General features: G+C 38.9%; 1 protein-coding gene and 1 long non-coding RNA gene across 5 annotated transcripts in view; one reads left to right on the forward strand and one right to left on the reverse strand.

The window, feature by feature from the left end:
- Positions 1–15,677, reverse strand: part of LOC105092756 (uncharacterized) — a 182,058-nt gene that overhangs the window by 101,229 nt on the left and 65,152 nt on the right. For all 4 annotated transcript variants that reach the window (XR_010377542.1, XR_837475.3, XR_004131543.2 and 1 more), the window contains exon 2: positions 6,234–6,296. This is a non-coding gene — a long non-coding RNA (uncharacterized LOC105092756). The remainder of the gene's footprint in view (positions 1–6,233; positions 6,297–15,677) is intronic.
- FMO2 (flavin containing dimethylaniline monoxygenase 2) overlaps positions 1–15,677 on the forward strand; it is a 28,580-nt gene that overhangs the window by 9,423 nt on the left and 3,480 nt on the right. Inside the window, exons 3-7 of the mRNA XM_010984503.3 lie at positions 4,462–4,650; positions 6,680–6,842; positions 8,122–8,264; positions 12,690–12,889; positions 14,091–14,446. Coding sequence (XP_010982805.2) covers positions 4,462–4,650; positions 6,680–6,842; positions 8,122–8,264; positions 12,690–12,889; positions 14,091–14,446 — 1,051 coding nt within the window. The remainder of the gene's footprint in view (positions 1–4,461; positions 4,651–6,679; positions 6,843–8,121; positions 8,265–12,689; positions 12,890–14,090; positions 14,447–15,677) is intronic.

Here is a 15,677-nt window from a genome sequence, read left to right on the forward strand (position 1 = left end):
GGCATGGAAGCTTGTGAAACCTGACGCCCTCGGAGAATTGAAAGTCATGTGATATGGCTGGAAATAAGGATGCAGGCAGCTGAGTGATAACTGATGAGACTAGAGAGAATAGCCAGGGTCTCATTATGAGAGACTTTTGCCACATGCCAGTGAGTGAACCCGTTACCTTGAAGTCAGTGAAGAAAGTGGGCAATATCTGAGTCAGGGAGTTTCGTTAGAAGGCTCTGCCAGTGATCAAGGCCAGCAATCAGGGAAGTACCAGCGTAATGGGGAGATGGCAGAGTGCAGTGACACCTGAGCTAGGATGCTGTTTCCCAGTGTTCACTGTATATACGTATCAGCTGGGGAGCACTTCTAAAATATAGGCATCTGAGCCCAAACCAGACCTACTCAGACTTTCTATTTTTCAAGGCTCCCCTGAATTCTTCAAATCCAACTAGCCCACAGGCTAGCGGACAGCATCTGGGAACAACAGTTTTCCCCTTAACTGTAAGACAAGGAAGTAAAAAGAGTTTTTCAATTATACTTATTTCAAGCAATGGGGCAGATAGTTTTAAGGTCCACATGAAAGAGTGAAAATGTGGAATAATGGAATATGTTTAAAGAAATAGAATGTTATTATTTCCAACTGCTTGGTTGTAACTAGCCACGAGAACAAACTATTGATTGGTAGAGGTCAAGATAATGATGTTTCATAATGAAAAAGACTAAGCTTTTAGAGTCACATTTGTGATAAGTTGATCTATTTTTGCTTTATAAGCTTGATCCCTCTAGTAGGTTAAATATTATCCTTATAAACTTTCTTCAATTTAATTTAGTTTTTACAACCTTTTTATTTTTATAGAGCCAAAGATAAACTTCCGTCCAGCCTATGATCAAAAGATCATAAATTCTAAATCAGTGCTGTCTGAACTAACTTGGTTTTGCTATATAGCCTGACATTCAGAAAAGTTTACATGATGAAAATGCTCATCATAGGATCATTTCTCTTAAACAAGTAAATTATAGCAAATTCTATCTGCTAGGGAATTCGGACTATTTGTCTGTATTTGAGCTTAAATATCATGTTTAGGCAGTGCTTGTATTTTTAAGTAAATATGTGAGTTATATTTATGTGTTTTGAAAGCTGTGTCTCCTGTCCTTGTCTTGGTTGAGAGAAAAGCCTCTCATCTTATTCTGTCTCCACTTTCCATCCCTACACCCTAAAAGGACTTTCATGCAACATAATAGCAATTTCCACGAAGATCGCAACTATGTGTCCTGGTTGCATTTTATCCCGGGCTCCAAGCTCAGGGCCTGGACAGGAGAGACAGATGACACATATCTGTTTATTAATGAGAATCATCTTCCCTTTATAACCCAAGCAAGCTTGACTTTACCCAGATCTGTCTAATCATATAGACACCTATTTCAGCCAACATAGGAAGAAGTATATCTAGAGACAAAGCTTTTTTTCATAGCTATATACCAATCAGCCCAACAATAAAGATTATTACTTGACCTTCAGAAAATTAATTGTGATGTCATCATCAGTTGCTGACAAACTGCACAAGTAAGACCCCTAAAGGAGAGACGTGCCCTGGCTCTGAAGTTACTCTAGGGGCTCAGACATCAGAACCAGCTCTTCTCATCACTCGAAATCCCCTAAAAATTGACCTAGCAGAGGAGCCCACCACATTTGAAAGCCAACTTAAGGCACTTGAAAAAACTAACATGTTGGCTACAGTGTAATAGTCAATCTTAGTTTAGCTATTTCAAAACTATGACTGGTTTAGTAAGACTAACTCCAGTGGCCTGTAATAATGGTAATAGAGGCAAAGAATTATTTAGAGTCAGGCATTGTGGCCTCATAACATTTGCATAATGTTGGAACTATTAATGAACCCCGTTTTACAGCAGAACATGAGGATTCTCCCTTACGTAACTTACCCATTAAAGGTGGAAGGATTTGGATATCAGCTCAGTCTGACTCCAGACTCTGCTCTGTATTACTTATAAAATTATCTGGTATTGTTGTTTGATTCATGGAATATTTCCAATTTTGGGAACTTGGTTGGATAAGAAACTCACATTCAGTCTTGCCAAGGACATTGTGTTCAATCATGCTGAAACATCCAGAAATAGTCTGTACATCAGTTTAACTCAATATAGTTGGCCCTCCATATCACATCTGAAGATTCAAACAAGTGTGGATTGAAAATATTTTGGGGGAAAAAATCTAGAAAGTTCCAAAAAGCAAAACTTATATTTGCCATGTTGGCAAGTATTAACGTAGCATGTACATTGTATTAGGTGTTGTAAGTAATCTAGAGATGTGATTTAAAGTATATGAGAGGATATGGGGAGGTTCTTTGCAAATAGTACACCATTTTACATAATGAACTTGAGCATCCGTGGGTGCGTACATTCACAAGAGGGCCTGCGACCAAATGTCTATAAGTATCAAAGGAGGACTGTATTGTGCAATTTGAAGCTAGATTTATTTGAAATCTAAATAAAAATACCATGAGTTATTCATCCAGAGTTCAGATCATAGTATCCCTACGTATCAGACAGAAACCACTTCATATTCTAACTCTCTTTGCATTCTAATACAGTTAATAGTAACACCAACCAAACTAATTACCTAGAAAGCTGGCATGCCCTAACCTGACTAATTTTAACTAAGCCACTTAAAACTGTAACACTGTTATCATCTGAGCCTTGATTCTGGACTAGGAAAGTTAAACACCTTGCTAATGGAAAAGGGCCTATGGTAGGCATGAATGCATGCATACATGAATGAATCAATGAGGAAGAAAGAGAAAAAGTGAAATGTATGAGGGAGGAGGAGCTTTAAAAACAGACTTTTATTTAGCAAGGATTCTACACATTGCTTTTAAACAGCATCATCTGAGAGCAAATGTCATTTTAGCTTTGGTAACTCATGTTAGTGCAGATAATCCCTGAAATTAAGACACAGAGAAGCCCAACACATATAAAGAGCTTTGCTAATAAAAGAGGCAAGATCCCTCAGTCTGCTCTTTTTTTAATTCTTTGAAACCAAGAACAACTTCTTGTATAGGAAACATCAGAAAACTCAGACAGTGATAGTGAGTCTGCCTTTATCGGTTCTTTGGTGTCAGAGTGGCTGCCTGGGTGCCTTTCTTCTACTGTGGTGAACAGTGAGCTGTGTAGCTGATGCCTCTGCTGCAGCTTATAGCTTCCTCAGGAAAATGGAACAGTGATGATACCACTGAGCACCTAGAACATCTCTAGTTTACAGACGAGAGGGCTGAAGCTCCGGGGCACTGGCTGGTCCAGGCTCACCCAGTCTGAAGGAGATGGGTTCAAACCTCTGTCTAACTCCAAAGACCAGTCTCTTTCTGCTAATACAAGCTGCCTCTTTGGGTGTTGCAAAAATCTAAGGAGGCTTGATCTAAGGACTTGCCAGGAAAGTAATGATTTTCTATGAATAATGATGAGAAAGCAACATGCACAACTGATTTATTGCGGCGGTAGGATTAGAGTTAAATATTTACTTTCCTTTATTTATCATTCTATGGAAGAGATTATAATGTGGTTTATGTAAGATTAAGTAATTCATTGCAATTAATTTATGAGTTCCTACAACCTTTCCATTTCTTTACACCCCACCCTAGTGCTAAGTCTTAACAGCACCTAGAGATTATGCCTTAGTCCCTGCAAATGCAGAAGCATCTATTGAGGAGCTCTTGGGTGGCATTATTTACATTTCTTATAAAAGCCTCTTTGGTACCATGCTGCTTTCACAGACATTGACTCCCTGTACTTGGCTCCTATATGATTTAACATAAAGGACATTATCATTAGGCAGAGCACTTCTTGTAGAGGAAATTGTAAACTCAACCACAGCAGGTGCTGCCTCCTATTCTACCAAAGCCTACTTGCTAACATTTAACATCAAGTTTAGGATTTGATTGGCATTAATGTTACTCACCGTTATCACTTGAGAAAGGTTCATTTGCATGGAGCATAAAATGAAGGCAAGGGATTCAAATTAAGATGTGAAAATCACCTGCCACCAACAGTAGTCATTTTAATTGAAATTCCCCATTGTGTTTTCGGACCAGTGTCCCAGGGTTTGGTTCCTAAAGAGGTGGGAGATGGGTAGAGCCTCCCCAGGGGGAATTTCAGAAAGGGGCTGGTTGTTACCACAATGATTGACATTAAATAGGTATAGACGTGGGATGCTAAATATCCTGCAGTGTGTCAGAGAAGGATGGTCCCCACTCCCAGTCCCACCAATGGGGACAGCCCCTCTGGCCCTAGCCCACAGGGTGATAGAGCACATTTGCTGCATCTCGTCATCCAGATGTTTCAGTCACACTGCAGCAATGAAAGAGGTTCACATCACACAGAGGCAAGATTTGGACAAAGAGTAGGAAACCAAGGGATTTTTTTTTAAAGACATGATTATTACTGTTTGATTTGATTCTTTAGGAAAATGTTGAAGACGGCCGAGCGAGTATCTATCAATCCGTCATCACCAACACCAGCAAAGAAATGTCCTGTTTCAGTGACTTTCCAATGCCTGAAGACTTTCCAAACTTCCTGCACAATTCTAAGCTCCTGGAATATTTCAGGATTTTTGCCAAAAACTTTGATCTTCTAAAATATATTCAGTTCCAGGTATTGTATTTTGTGGGGGGAGAATGGTTTTCTCCACATTAGTTTAGCTCCCATTTAAATAGAGAAGTTACTCTGCTAATGAACGTAATTGTGAATAAAACAAAGTATTCTAATCTGATTATTTCCTGAAAAAACAATAGCATGGTATAAAGCCCAAAAAGTAGTGTCATTACCCCTGATATTACAGATTATGTACATTAACAGAAGAAAAATATCTGTTAAAATTAATGGTTTCAATGATGATACTGATGGTGAAACTGCATCTAAACTAATATTTATAACCATTAAAGACTCATTTCCTTTAAAAGGACATATAAAAAAAATCATACTGTTATTTCATATTCTTACCTTCTCCATAGAAATGGAACTTCTTAGAAAAATGGACTAAATAAACTCACAGCTCTCCTTTCATCCCAGAAGCCTGTAGAAACTATCTTTGCTAATTTTTGATGCATTCTCCAGCAACATAAGAATAGTCAGATCATTTTGAAATACAATTGTAACTACCTTTCCTGTGATTCCTCAAAAACTAATAATCAACAAGAAAAAAAGACAATATTCTCATTAAACATCCTGAATTTTTATCAATAACCTACACTCTGAAAATTAGTAACTATGCTTAGGAAATAAAATTTAGATTCTATCTCTGAATAAATAACAGTGGAGCTTTTTAAACATATCTCATTTTCTCAGTAATTTTAGTTTTATTCCAGATTTGTATTACATTCATTTATAATAGTTGATTTGGTGGAAATCTACATATATAAATACCATTAAAATGTTCCATTCTATCTAATGCAGTGTTCCCCCAGTTTCTATTTCTCTTATTTATTGTTTTACTGCTGTTGTTTTCTGGAGGTTGGAGAGGGGTTCTGAAAACTCACTTTCCATCTATTGGTCTCAAAGTTGGTATAAGTCATAAGATGTTAGGGGCTCAACTCAAACTGTAAAAGGAGGTGCTCACTCTAAGTTCTGTATCAACATGGCAAGCTCCCAGGAGCAAAGAACCACCAGGTTACCTAAGGGGAGCAAACCGGCTCAGGTCAGTTGCATTTCTAATAAACTCCCCAGTGATACTGAAGGCTGGTCCTGGCACCATATTTTGAACAGCAAGAATCCACAGTACTTTAGTGAATATACTACCCTGAAATACTAATCTGAAATCTTTACTCTCAGCTGAAAATGCCTAGACATTTTATAGCCTTTTCACAAGATTTATGCTAGCATTCCATATACATTTTTAATAGGAACAGCTTCAAAATCTGCCAACCCAGCATTGTGAAAAATATCTGAAAATGTGAAAAGCATGTATAAGGAACTCGAATACTTGCCAACAAGAGGAGAATCATGCAACTCCTCTAGAAGTAAGAAAAGCATTGCTTCCTTTGACATTGTTTCTTATATACATAGCAGACACAGACAACATTTACGCACACTTTAAAAAATTCATAAACCTCCAGACAGCAAACAACATTAAAAAAAAAATCAATGAACCAATGAATTATTTCATCCAAATCAGATCATGAAGTGTATTGCTAATATGATGTACTCTGTTTTAAAAATAATAAATATGAACAACTTACCATTTATGGAGTGCTGTCACTGTGCAAAGGGCTTCACATGGAATATCTTTTCAAACACAGAGTCTGCACATAGGTGAACACAAAAAAGGGTTCTTGATAAATATTGATTGTGCAATCACTTGAATGATGAACATGTATTTTATACCTTGCCCAGGGCTCATCTTCCTTTTCTGGGCCTCTCTCAAGTCCTTATTCAGTCCTTCACACACTCGTTCCCACTGCTGAGTTAGGCCTCTAGCACAAAGCAGTACTGGTAGCACCTTCCAAAGAAGAAGGAGCAGGGTGCACTTACAGTCTTTGCCTTAAGAGGCTTGAAATGGATTCAAAGGGAACCTAAATGGAATCAGAGGTACATTGCACTCTACCCATCCCCACTCCCAGGGCACCCTGGACAAGGCCCCTGTTGTGCCAGAGTAATTCTCAGTGATGCCTTCTCTGTGTTCAAGACAACCGTCCTCAGTGTGAGAAAACACCCGGATTTCTCATCCTCTGGCCAATGGGTGGTTGTTACCGAGAGAAACGGCAAGGAGCAAAGTGCTGTCTTTGATGCAGTCATGGTTTGCAGTGGCCATCACATCGTCCCTAACATCCCACTGGACTCATTTCCAGGTGAGGCCTGCGGGGATCCCCAGCTTTTTGGAGTAGACATCCAGGTTGGACTGACAGGCAGAACCAGCTGCTGCAACTGGGTGTAAGATTAAGATCCGGATAGAGCTAGAAAGACACTTTGAAGGCTCCAAAGAGCATCTTTGTTTCTGTTGATCTCCAGGTCTTCATTATCAGGAAATTCAGCCAACCTCCCCCAAAGTCATTAAATCTTAGAAGTTCAGAGAATTCTCACCCTAATTAGTTCTCTGTTGAAGAGGCCTTTTCAGCCCTGTGCCTCCCTTGGCCGGTTTCCATCCTGCCAAACCCTCATGACTTTGTTACAACCCTGGAGACTTTTCCACAGAACCATGCCCACAGCCAGGGTTACTGGGGAGAGTTTCTGGAAGCACATGCTCCTACCGGACAGTGATGGATGTGGGGAAAGCAGGGGAAGATGGAAGCTCCCAGGCCCTTCCCTCAGAGAGCATACTTCCTTTCCAAGGCCGTCAGGAAAACCTTTAATACAGTGGTTCAGTCCCAGCCTCACATTATTCAAACCACCTGAGGAGCTTTCAAAGCTCTAATGATCTTCAAAGACTCATTTGGTATAGGGTGTGCCCAGGTCCATTAAGCGTTGCTCGAGTGATTTCAATATGCAGCCTGAATTGCAGCTTGCTGGTCTAAAGCAATGAAACTCTCAAACAGAATCACCTGGAGGGCTTTTAAAACCACAACTTGCTAGGCCCCTCCCCTATCATTCCCAGCTCTGTCGGTCTGGTGTGAAGCTCAGAATCTGCAGTTCTAACAGGTTCCCAGGTGATGATAACACCGGCTGGCCAAGGAACCACACTTCGAGAACTAATGATCCAAAGGCTCTTTCAAGCAACCCATCATCAAAGACAAAGACTTTGATAAAGTCCTGTGTTCCTGGGAAAAGACACAGAGATGCTTACCTTCAAAAAACAAAAAAGGCTTGTCCATTAAGTTGCTGACTTACTGCAACGTGGAAACCATCCCTCACCTTCCAATGTGCCTTGTTTTTAGCTTATTTTAGTTTTTGTTTGCTCTTGCAAAATAAGAATGATAAATATTCTTCTAATTATTACACTTCTAGTTACTACACATGAAGTGCTATCATCCTAATCATACTTTGAATTTGCTCATTGGTCTTGATGTTTTAACTCCTCTAACAGGGAAAGAGGCAAAACAAACGACTGACTCCAGAAAGGAAAAGCTGGCATACAGCTTTACTGAAATTAACTTGACATAGTTCATGGATGTCTCTCTTCTTTCCCTGAAGGTATCCAGAAGTTCAAAGGCCAGTATTTCCATAGCCGCCAATATAAGCACCCAGAGGGATTTGAAAGGAAACGCATTTTGGTGATTGGAATGGGAAACTCAGCCTCAGATATCGCCGTCGAGCTGAGTAAGAAGGCTGCTCAGGTATGATGCTCTCTGCTTACCTCGTACTGTAAGGGGGAGAAAAGAGGGGAGGGGCATATTGGAAAATCTCAGAGATATAACCACAGCTCATTAATTGGTTGGTTAGTTGATTGGTTGATTAGTTGGTTGTTCAGTGTGGTATTGCAGAAAATCTGGAAATCAAGAAGCCAGAGTTTGTCTCCCAGCTCTGCCACTGATCAGCCATGCAACCCAGAGTGAGTCATTTTACTTCTCTGGGCTATGGTTCCTTCACTTGAGTTTGGACCAGATGACCTTCTGCACAAGAGGCCTTGTTCCTACCCAGGCAGTTCAACAAGTTGAACTGTTCATATTTTAGGGAGTGCCTTTTACAAACTTAGTGCATATTTGAATCCTATTTGAAATATAAACAGTCCTTAGTTACCAAGAATCATGAAAAAACAGACTAAATGAACAGTTAAGACTCCCAACCAAGATCACAAGGTGCTCCCTGAAGCCTTCCAACTACTGTTATCTTTATGCCTGCTCAGGAATGACACAGCTTAGCTGCCAAAGAGTCAAACATCACAACTTGCAGATAATGCTGACAGAGATGGTTGGGAATGGCAGGGGAAAAAAATCCGATTGATAAAATTATCACCTGGGATAACATGGAAGACAGGCCAACTACCTATTTAGCTCTAGGGGATGTGACTGCGTCTTGTTGTTTATAAGGTATTACAAGAAACACTACTGTCTTGACTTCCATTCCGGCTGGGAAATGTTTAATTGTGTACCAGAAAGAATTAGAAGAAAATTATTTTTTGTGAACACCAAAAAAAAAGAAAATTCCCTTTGAGAAAGACAGACCTAGGCAAAGATGGGAAAATAGCCAAGGTTCTTCTCCCCAGTGCATTCCCTCTCAAGAGGGCCAGGGCCCAGCATGCCCTTCTGGCTTCCTCTGGCTACACAGGACTTCCCATGGCCATGTCTGCAACCAGCAAAACTGTCCTGTCCTGAGTCTCACACTGTCAGGGCTCAGGATGCCCAGCAGCAAATGTGATCAACGGCACCATGAAGGGGTTTCACTGGGACCTGTCAGAGTTATCACCCTGGCGACAGAGTAGGTCACTAACACCAGAAAGAGATTTACTAGACCCAAGAGGTCCTCACCTTTTCTGTGAAAATAAACCACTTTTCACTTTTCAAAGCTGTAAGACCTCAGCGCAAAGAACAAGTGAGGAGGCAGTAACTGTAAAGTCTTAAAGAGCCAACTCAGATAGGGGAGCCACCAGCTCCAGCCTCCTTCCTGCTGGGAAAACCTGCCAAGCTTGAGGAAGGGAGTATAGCTCTCAACCGAGTGATGCTCTGTACCAGACCACTACATGTTGTCAAGTCAATGATTTGGACTTAGAGCAGAATTCCAAAGATTGTAAGAGTCTATTTCCTTAAATGGGTCTTACCATGTAAAAAGCCTGTCTACTGTGCCAAATTCAATATTAAGAAACCACCCTGGCTATATTTATGTGCATTCCAGCTCATGAATCTTTCAAATAGAGTATCTCTTTGGTATATATTAGATTAATAACACAACAGATAATTATGATAGAATCTCTTACACAGAGCAAGGTACTCTCAATCCTTCTATGAGAAGACTTACCAGGGACTTCATAGGAGCTATGTATGTAAGGGAGAGAATCAGGCACTGCAAAGCTTAAAAATCACAGCCTAAACTCGCCATACTCCTGAGTGTACCCTGCTTCTGTTAAAGGAAGTTCACGATCATAAGTGTACAGCAGCAATCTCTACCACCGTCCAAGAGCACCACTCAAAATTCTATGGGATGGTGCTGAGTCATCCACACACTTCCCCACCAAAAACCAAATCTCTGGCCCTTGGCCTGCAGTATGCATCTCAGAGAAATAACCCCTGACCCCAAATCCTCAGGCATAGCATACTATTGCAGGTGGTGGAGCTAGCCGGGTTAGACTCCCCTGCTGAGAAACGGTAACAGCAGAAAGAGAGTGAATAAAATAGGCGGAGCTCCTGTTGCAAAACATGGATTGATCCCAAGGAAGAAGGGCAGACAATAAGTAATGGGAAGGGACATTCATGGAAATATTCAAGTATATTATCTAATACCTAATCAAAGTGTTGCCAAGTCAACCAAAATGCAACAGTGGGAAAAAAATCGGGACATAAGTATATTACCACACACAGACCAACAATTCAACACTATTTTATGTAAGTACTACTTCACAAGCTAATATCACTCATATGTGGAATCCGAAAAAAAGAAAAAGAGGACACTAATGAACTCATCTACAAAACAGATACAGACTCCCAGACATGGTAAATAATCTTATGGTTACTAGGGGAAAGGGGTTGGGAGTTTGAGATTTGCAAATGCTAGCCACTATATATAAAAACAGATTTAAAAAAATTATTCTGTATACCACAGAGAACTATATATAATATCTTATAATAACATCTTATAATATATCTTATAATATCTTATAATAATGAAAAAGAATATGAAAACAAATATATGTATGTATATGCATGACTGGGACACCGTGCTGTACACCAGAAATTGACACGTTGTAACTGACTGTGCTTCAATAAAAATAAAAAAAAATTTTAACTTTTTTTTATTGAGTTATAGTCAGTTTACAATGTTGTGTCAATTTCCAGTGTAGAACACAATTTTTCAGTTATACATGAACATAAATGTAGTCATTTTCACATTCTTTTTCACTGTGAGCTACCACAAGATCTTGTATATATTTCCCTGTGTTATACAGTATAATCTTGTTTATCTATTCTATAATTTTGAAATCCCAGGCTATCTCTTCCCACCCCCCACCCCCTTGGCAACCACGTATTCTATGTCTGTATTCTATGTCTACGAGTCTATTTCTGTTTTGTATTTATGTTCTTTTTTTTTTTTTTTTTTTTTTTTAGATTCCACATATGAGCGATCTCATATGGTATTTTTCTTTCTCTTTCTGGCATACTTCATTTACAATGGCATTCTCCAGGGACATCCATGTTGCTGCAAATGGCGTTATGTTGTCGGTTTTTATGGCTAAATAGTATTCCATTGTATAAATATACCACTGCTTCTTTATCCAGTCATCTGTAAATGGACATTTAGGCTGTTTCCATGTCTTGGCTATTGTAAATAGTGCTGCTGTGAACATTGGGGTGCAGGTGTCATTTTGAAGTAGGGTTCCTTCTGGGATATATGCCCAGCAGCGGGCTTCCTGGGTCATATGGTAAGTCTATTCCTAGTCTTTTGAGAAATCTCCATACTGTTTTCCACAGAGGCTGCACCAAACTGCATTCCCACCAGCAGTGTAGGAGGGTTCCTTTTTCTCCACACCCTCTCCAGCTTTTGTCATTTGTGGACTTTTGAATGATGGCCATTCTGACTGGTGTGAGGTGACACCTCATTGTAGTTTTGATTTGCATTTCTCTGATAATTAGCGATATTGAGCATTTTTTCATATGCCTATGGATCATTTGATATTTCTTCCTTGGAAAATTGCTTGTTTAGGTCTTCTGCCCATTTTTGGATTGGGTTGTTTATTTTTTTCTTATTGAGTCGTATGAGCTGCTTATATATTCTGGAGATCAAGCCTTTGTCAGCTTCATCTTTTGCAAAAATTTTCTTCCATTCCTTAGGTTGTCGTTTTGTTTTGTTTATGGTTTCCTTTGCTGTGCAGAAGCTTGTAAGTTTCATTAGGTCCCATTTATTTATTCTTGCTTTTATTTCTATTGCTTGGGTAGACTGTCCTAGGAGAACATTTTTGAGATGTATGTGAGATAATGTTTTGCCTATGTTTTCTTCTAGGAGGTTTATTGTATCTTGTCTTATGTTTAAGTCTTTGATCCATTTTGAGTTTATTTTTGCGTATGGTGTGAGGAAAACAAATTTTTTTAAGTCTTTCACCTCCTTGGTCGGATTTATTCCTAAGTATTTTTTATGTGATTTTAAAAGATTTTTTTTAACTTTCCTTTTCTGATATTCCATTGTTTGTGTAAAGAAATGCAACAGATTTCTGTATATTAATCTTATATCCTGCTACCTTGCTGAATTTATTTATCAACTATAGTAATTTTTGTGTGAAGTCTTTAGGGTTCTCTCTAGCTACTATCACATCATCTGCATTTAGTGACAGTTTTACCTCATCTCTTCCAATTTGGATTCCTTTTATTTCTTTTTCTTGTCTGATCGCTATGGCTAGGACTTCCAATACTACATTGAATAGAAGTGGTGAGAGTGGGCATCCTTGTCTTGTTCAGATTTTAGCAGGAAGGCTAGAAAGTACTTCACTTTGAGGTCAATCATCTTTAAAACACATTACAGCAAATTCTGGAGCCATACATGTGATGTATATGTAGTGGGTTTCTCCCCAAAGGGATGATGCCCTAATGTAAACTGCACTCCTTTTTGCTCACCAGGTGTTTATCAGCACCAGACATGGTTCCTGGATCTTGGGCCGTATCTCTGAAGATGGTTATCCTTGGGACATGGTGTACCACACCCGGTTTAGCTCCATGCTCAGAAACGTCCTGCCACGAAAAGTTGTAAAATGGATGACAGAACAACAGATGAATCGTTGGTTCAACCATGAAAATTATGGCCTTATTCCTCAAAACAAGTAGAGTTATTTTGCCTTTTTATGGTATACTAATTGGTAATCAAGGTTTTCAGAAATGCCTCTCTTTGCAAAGAGCCAAATTGCTAACATGGTTGTTCAAACTACAAACTAACAGTATGGTATCATATATCCCCTGGATATTGAACTCCAAATTTGTTCTGTATATCTTTTAAAAAGTAAATATTTAAGTAGATGAAGTATAAGTATTATGAGCTGCTCCAGAAAGTAGAACTAGGATCATGGGTAGAACTTTCTAATACCTAGATCTGTCCCACATTGGAAAAGACTGCTTTAAAAGATCGTTACCTTCCTTTCAGAGGGTGGAGTGGGAAACCTGACCTAAATTCTGTATCTGTTATGCTGCTAACTCTGTACACCATAAGGGTTCTTCCTATGGGTAGCTTTTGAGAACATAATCACTGCCTATTAATCTCAAGGTTATATATTACTGATCTTATAAACACAGGCAAACAATATGGATGTTTATTTTTCTTTAGTTGATAACAGGTTCCTTCCCTTTAAAAAAAAAAAAAGAAGTTTTGCAATCTTTCAACAAATGCAATGTGGCTGCTATATTCTGAAATCTGATTCATGTGCAATGTATTCTAATTTTTTCAAAAAATGGTTATCAAATCTACAAAAACAAAAAAAGGAAATTCCAGAAATACAAGCAGACTTTGCTCCATCATCCATGCTATCATATACAGAGACTCTCTGGATATTTACGATAAAGAAAACTTAATTCTATGCATTAATTTTCATACTAATCCCTTAAGAAGTTTCAAAACTAATGGGAATTTAACAAAATTTTCCTTTCTTATGATCAGATAGAAATTTAGTGGAACAGAAAGATAATTGAAGGTAGATAACATAAAACAACAGTAAAAACATCAGTGGGATAATAAAAACTGGAATACTTAAGAATTGACCATATGCACTGGCATTTTGTCTAAGCCCTTAGAGATGCCTCCTTTTTTGAAATGTCTTTTAGCCACATCACCTACATGTTTTTCCAGAGATATGTGACATGAGAATAAAGTCAGATAGTACCATTTGGAGGTAGGCCAGCCAATCAAGTTAGAACATTTTATGGATATTTGAGAAACCTCTTCATTCTCAGAGCCAACCCCATAAAATATTAAGAGAATTCAAGACCTCTCCTTAAGTACTCCTTCTGAGTGTTTTCTTCTGCATGTTTCAGATACCTTATGAAAGAACCTGTACTAAATGATGATCTTCCAAGTCGTATACTCTGTGGAGCCGTCAAGGTGAAATCAAGAGTGAAAGAGCTCACAGAAACCTCTGCCATCTTTGAAGATGGCACAGTGGAGGAGAACATCGATGTCATTGTCTTTGCAACAGGATATACTTTCTCTTTTCCCTTCCTTGAAGATCATCTTGTCAAAGTAGAGAATAATAAGGTCTTGCTGTACAAATATATGTTCCCTCCTCACCTGGAGAAGTCAACTCTTGTATGCATTGGTCTCATCCAGCCCCTAGGTTCCATTTTCCCAACTGTTGAACTTCAGGCTCGTTGGGTAACAAGAATTTTCAAAGGTAAGTGAGTGGACAAGTGAGTAGCTGAGGGTTTCACACCTGGTAGATTTTACTCAAGAACAAATTTAGAAAAGGAGGTCACCAACAAGAAGGCTGCCAATTTTGGCTGCTCTCACAAAATTAACATCCTAAAAAGTTAGCAGGGAATTCACAAGATAACAAATTCAGAAATATAATAATGATAATATGTATCTGTAATCATTCCTTTAAAATATTAGAAAATTCAGAGAATTTCAGTTGGCATGAAGTTAAGTACATATTTTCTCTTGGACTAATGAGAGAACAGTTATGAAGGAAACCACCTATGACTCCTGGTTTTACCTACATGATGTTTATAAATTCCTCAGAATATGCACAAATCAAAGAGATTGAGGGCCTACTCCATGCCTGTTTCCAAATTAGCTCTTTTTTATTTATTGTTTTTATCTTGCATATTTATTACTGAGCCAAAGCACTACTGCAGAAACCCGGACACAAAGAGAAAAATCATTTTCCCGATTAAACACATCCAGCCATTCATATAGTAGTGGTATTTTCAGAGTGACATGGTAAGATGCAAGTGACCTCGTTTTGTTTCTTGGCCAGGAATCTCTTGATCCTGAAAGTCTTGTGAGAAGACATGGCAAGGAGTAAATTCAACCACACACAGGATGGCAGAGAAGAGAAGAGAATAGCGTTCCAAATTATCTCTTAATACCTAAGTAGCTCAATCTCACAGATCCCTACAAAGCTATAAAATTATTTAAAATATTTCTATCTGAGCATTGTGTAGCACATTGCACTCCTAAAAAGGCTATTACTATGTCCCTCATCCCAGGGTTCAGTTCAGCTCAACAGAAACTTATTGACTACTTAGCCCTGTGCTGGAACTTGGTGGGATAGAGAGAAATTCAGGCAGATCATTTCAACATAATAAAACAAATGCTTTGGTAGAGGAGTGCATGGAGTGTGTGGGTAGAAGAGAAAGGGTGCTTAGCAACACCAGAGTGGGATAAAGGGAGGGCATGTGGTCAAGGAAAATTTCCTGGATAGCTGGATCTTCCCAGGTGCAGAAAAGAGAATTGCTTGAGCCAGAGCACAGGGGCCATAAGACATATGAAGAATTACAAGCTATCTGACATTGCTAGAACATGAGGTGTGAGGCAGAGAAGGGTGAGAGATTATTCTTAGAGAAGAAAGGACCAGGACACAGGAACCTTGTAAGGCATGATAAGGAGCTTGAATATACAAT

The sequence above is a fragment of the Camelus dromedarius genome, chromosome 23 (assembly GCF_036321535.1).
Source record: "Camelus dromedarius isolate mCamDro1 chromosome 23, mCamDro1.pat, whole genome shotgun sequence".
Classification (NCBI taxonomy): domain Eukaryota; kingdom Metazoa; phylum Chordata; class Mammalia; order Artiodactyla; family Camelidae; genus Camelus; species Camelus dromedarius.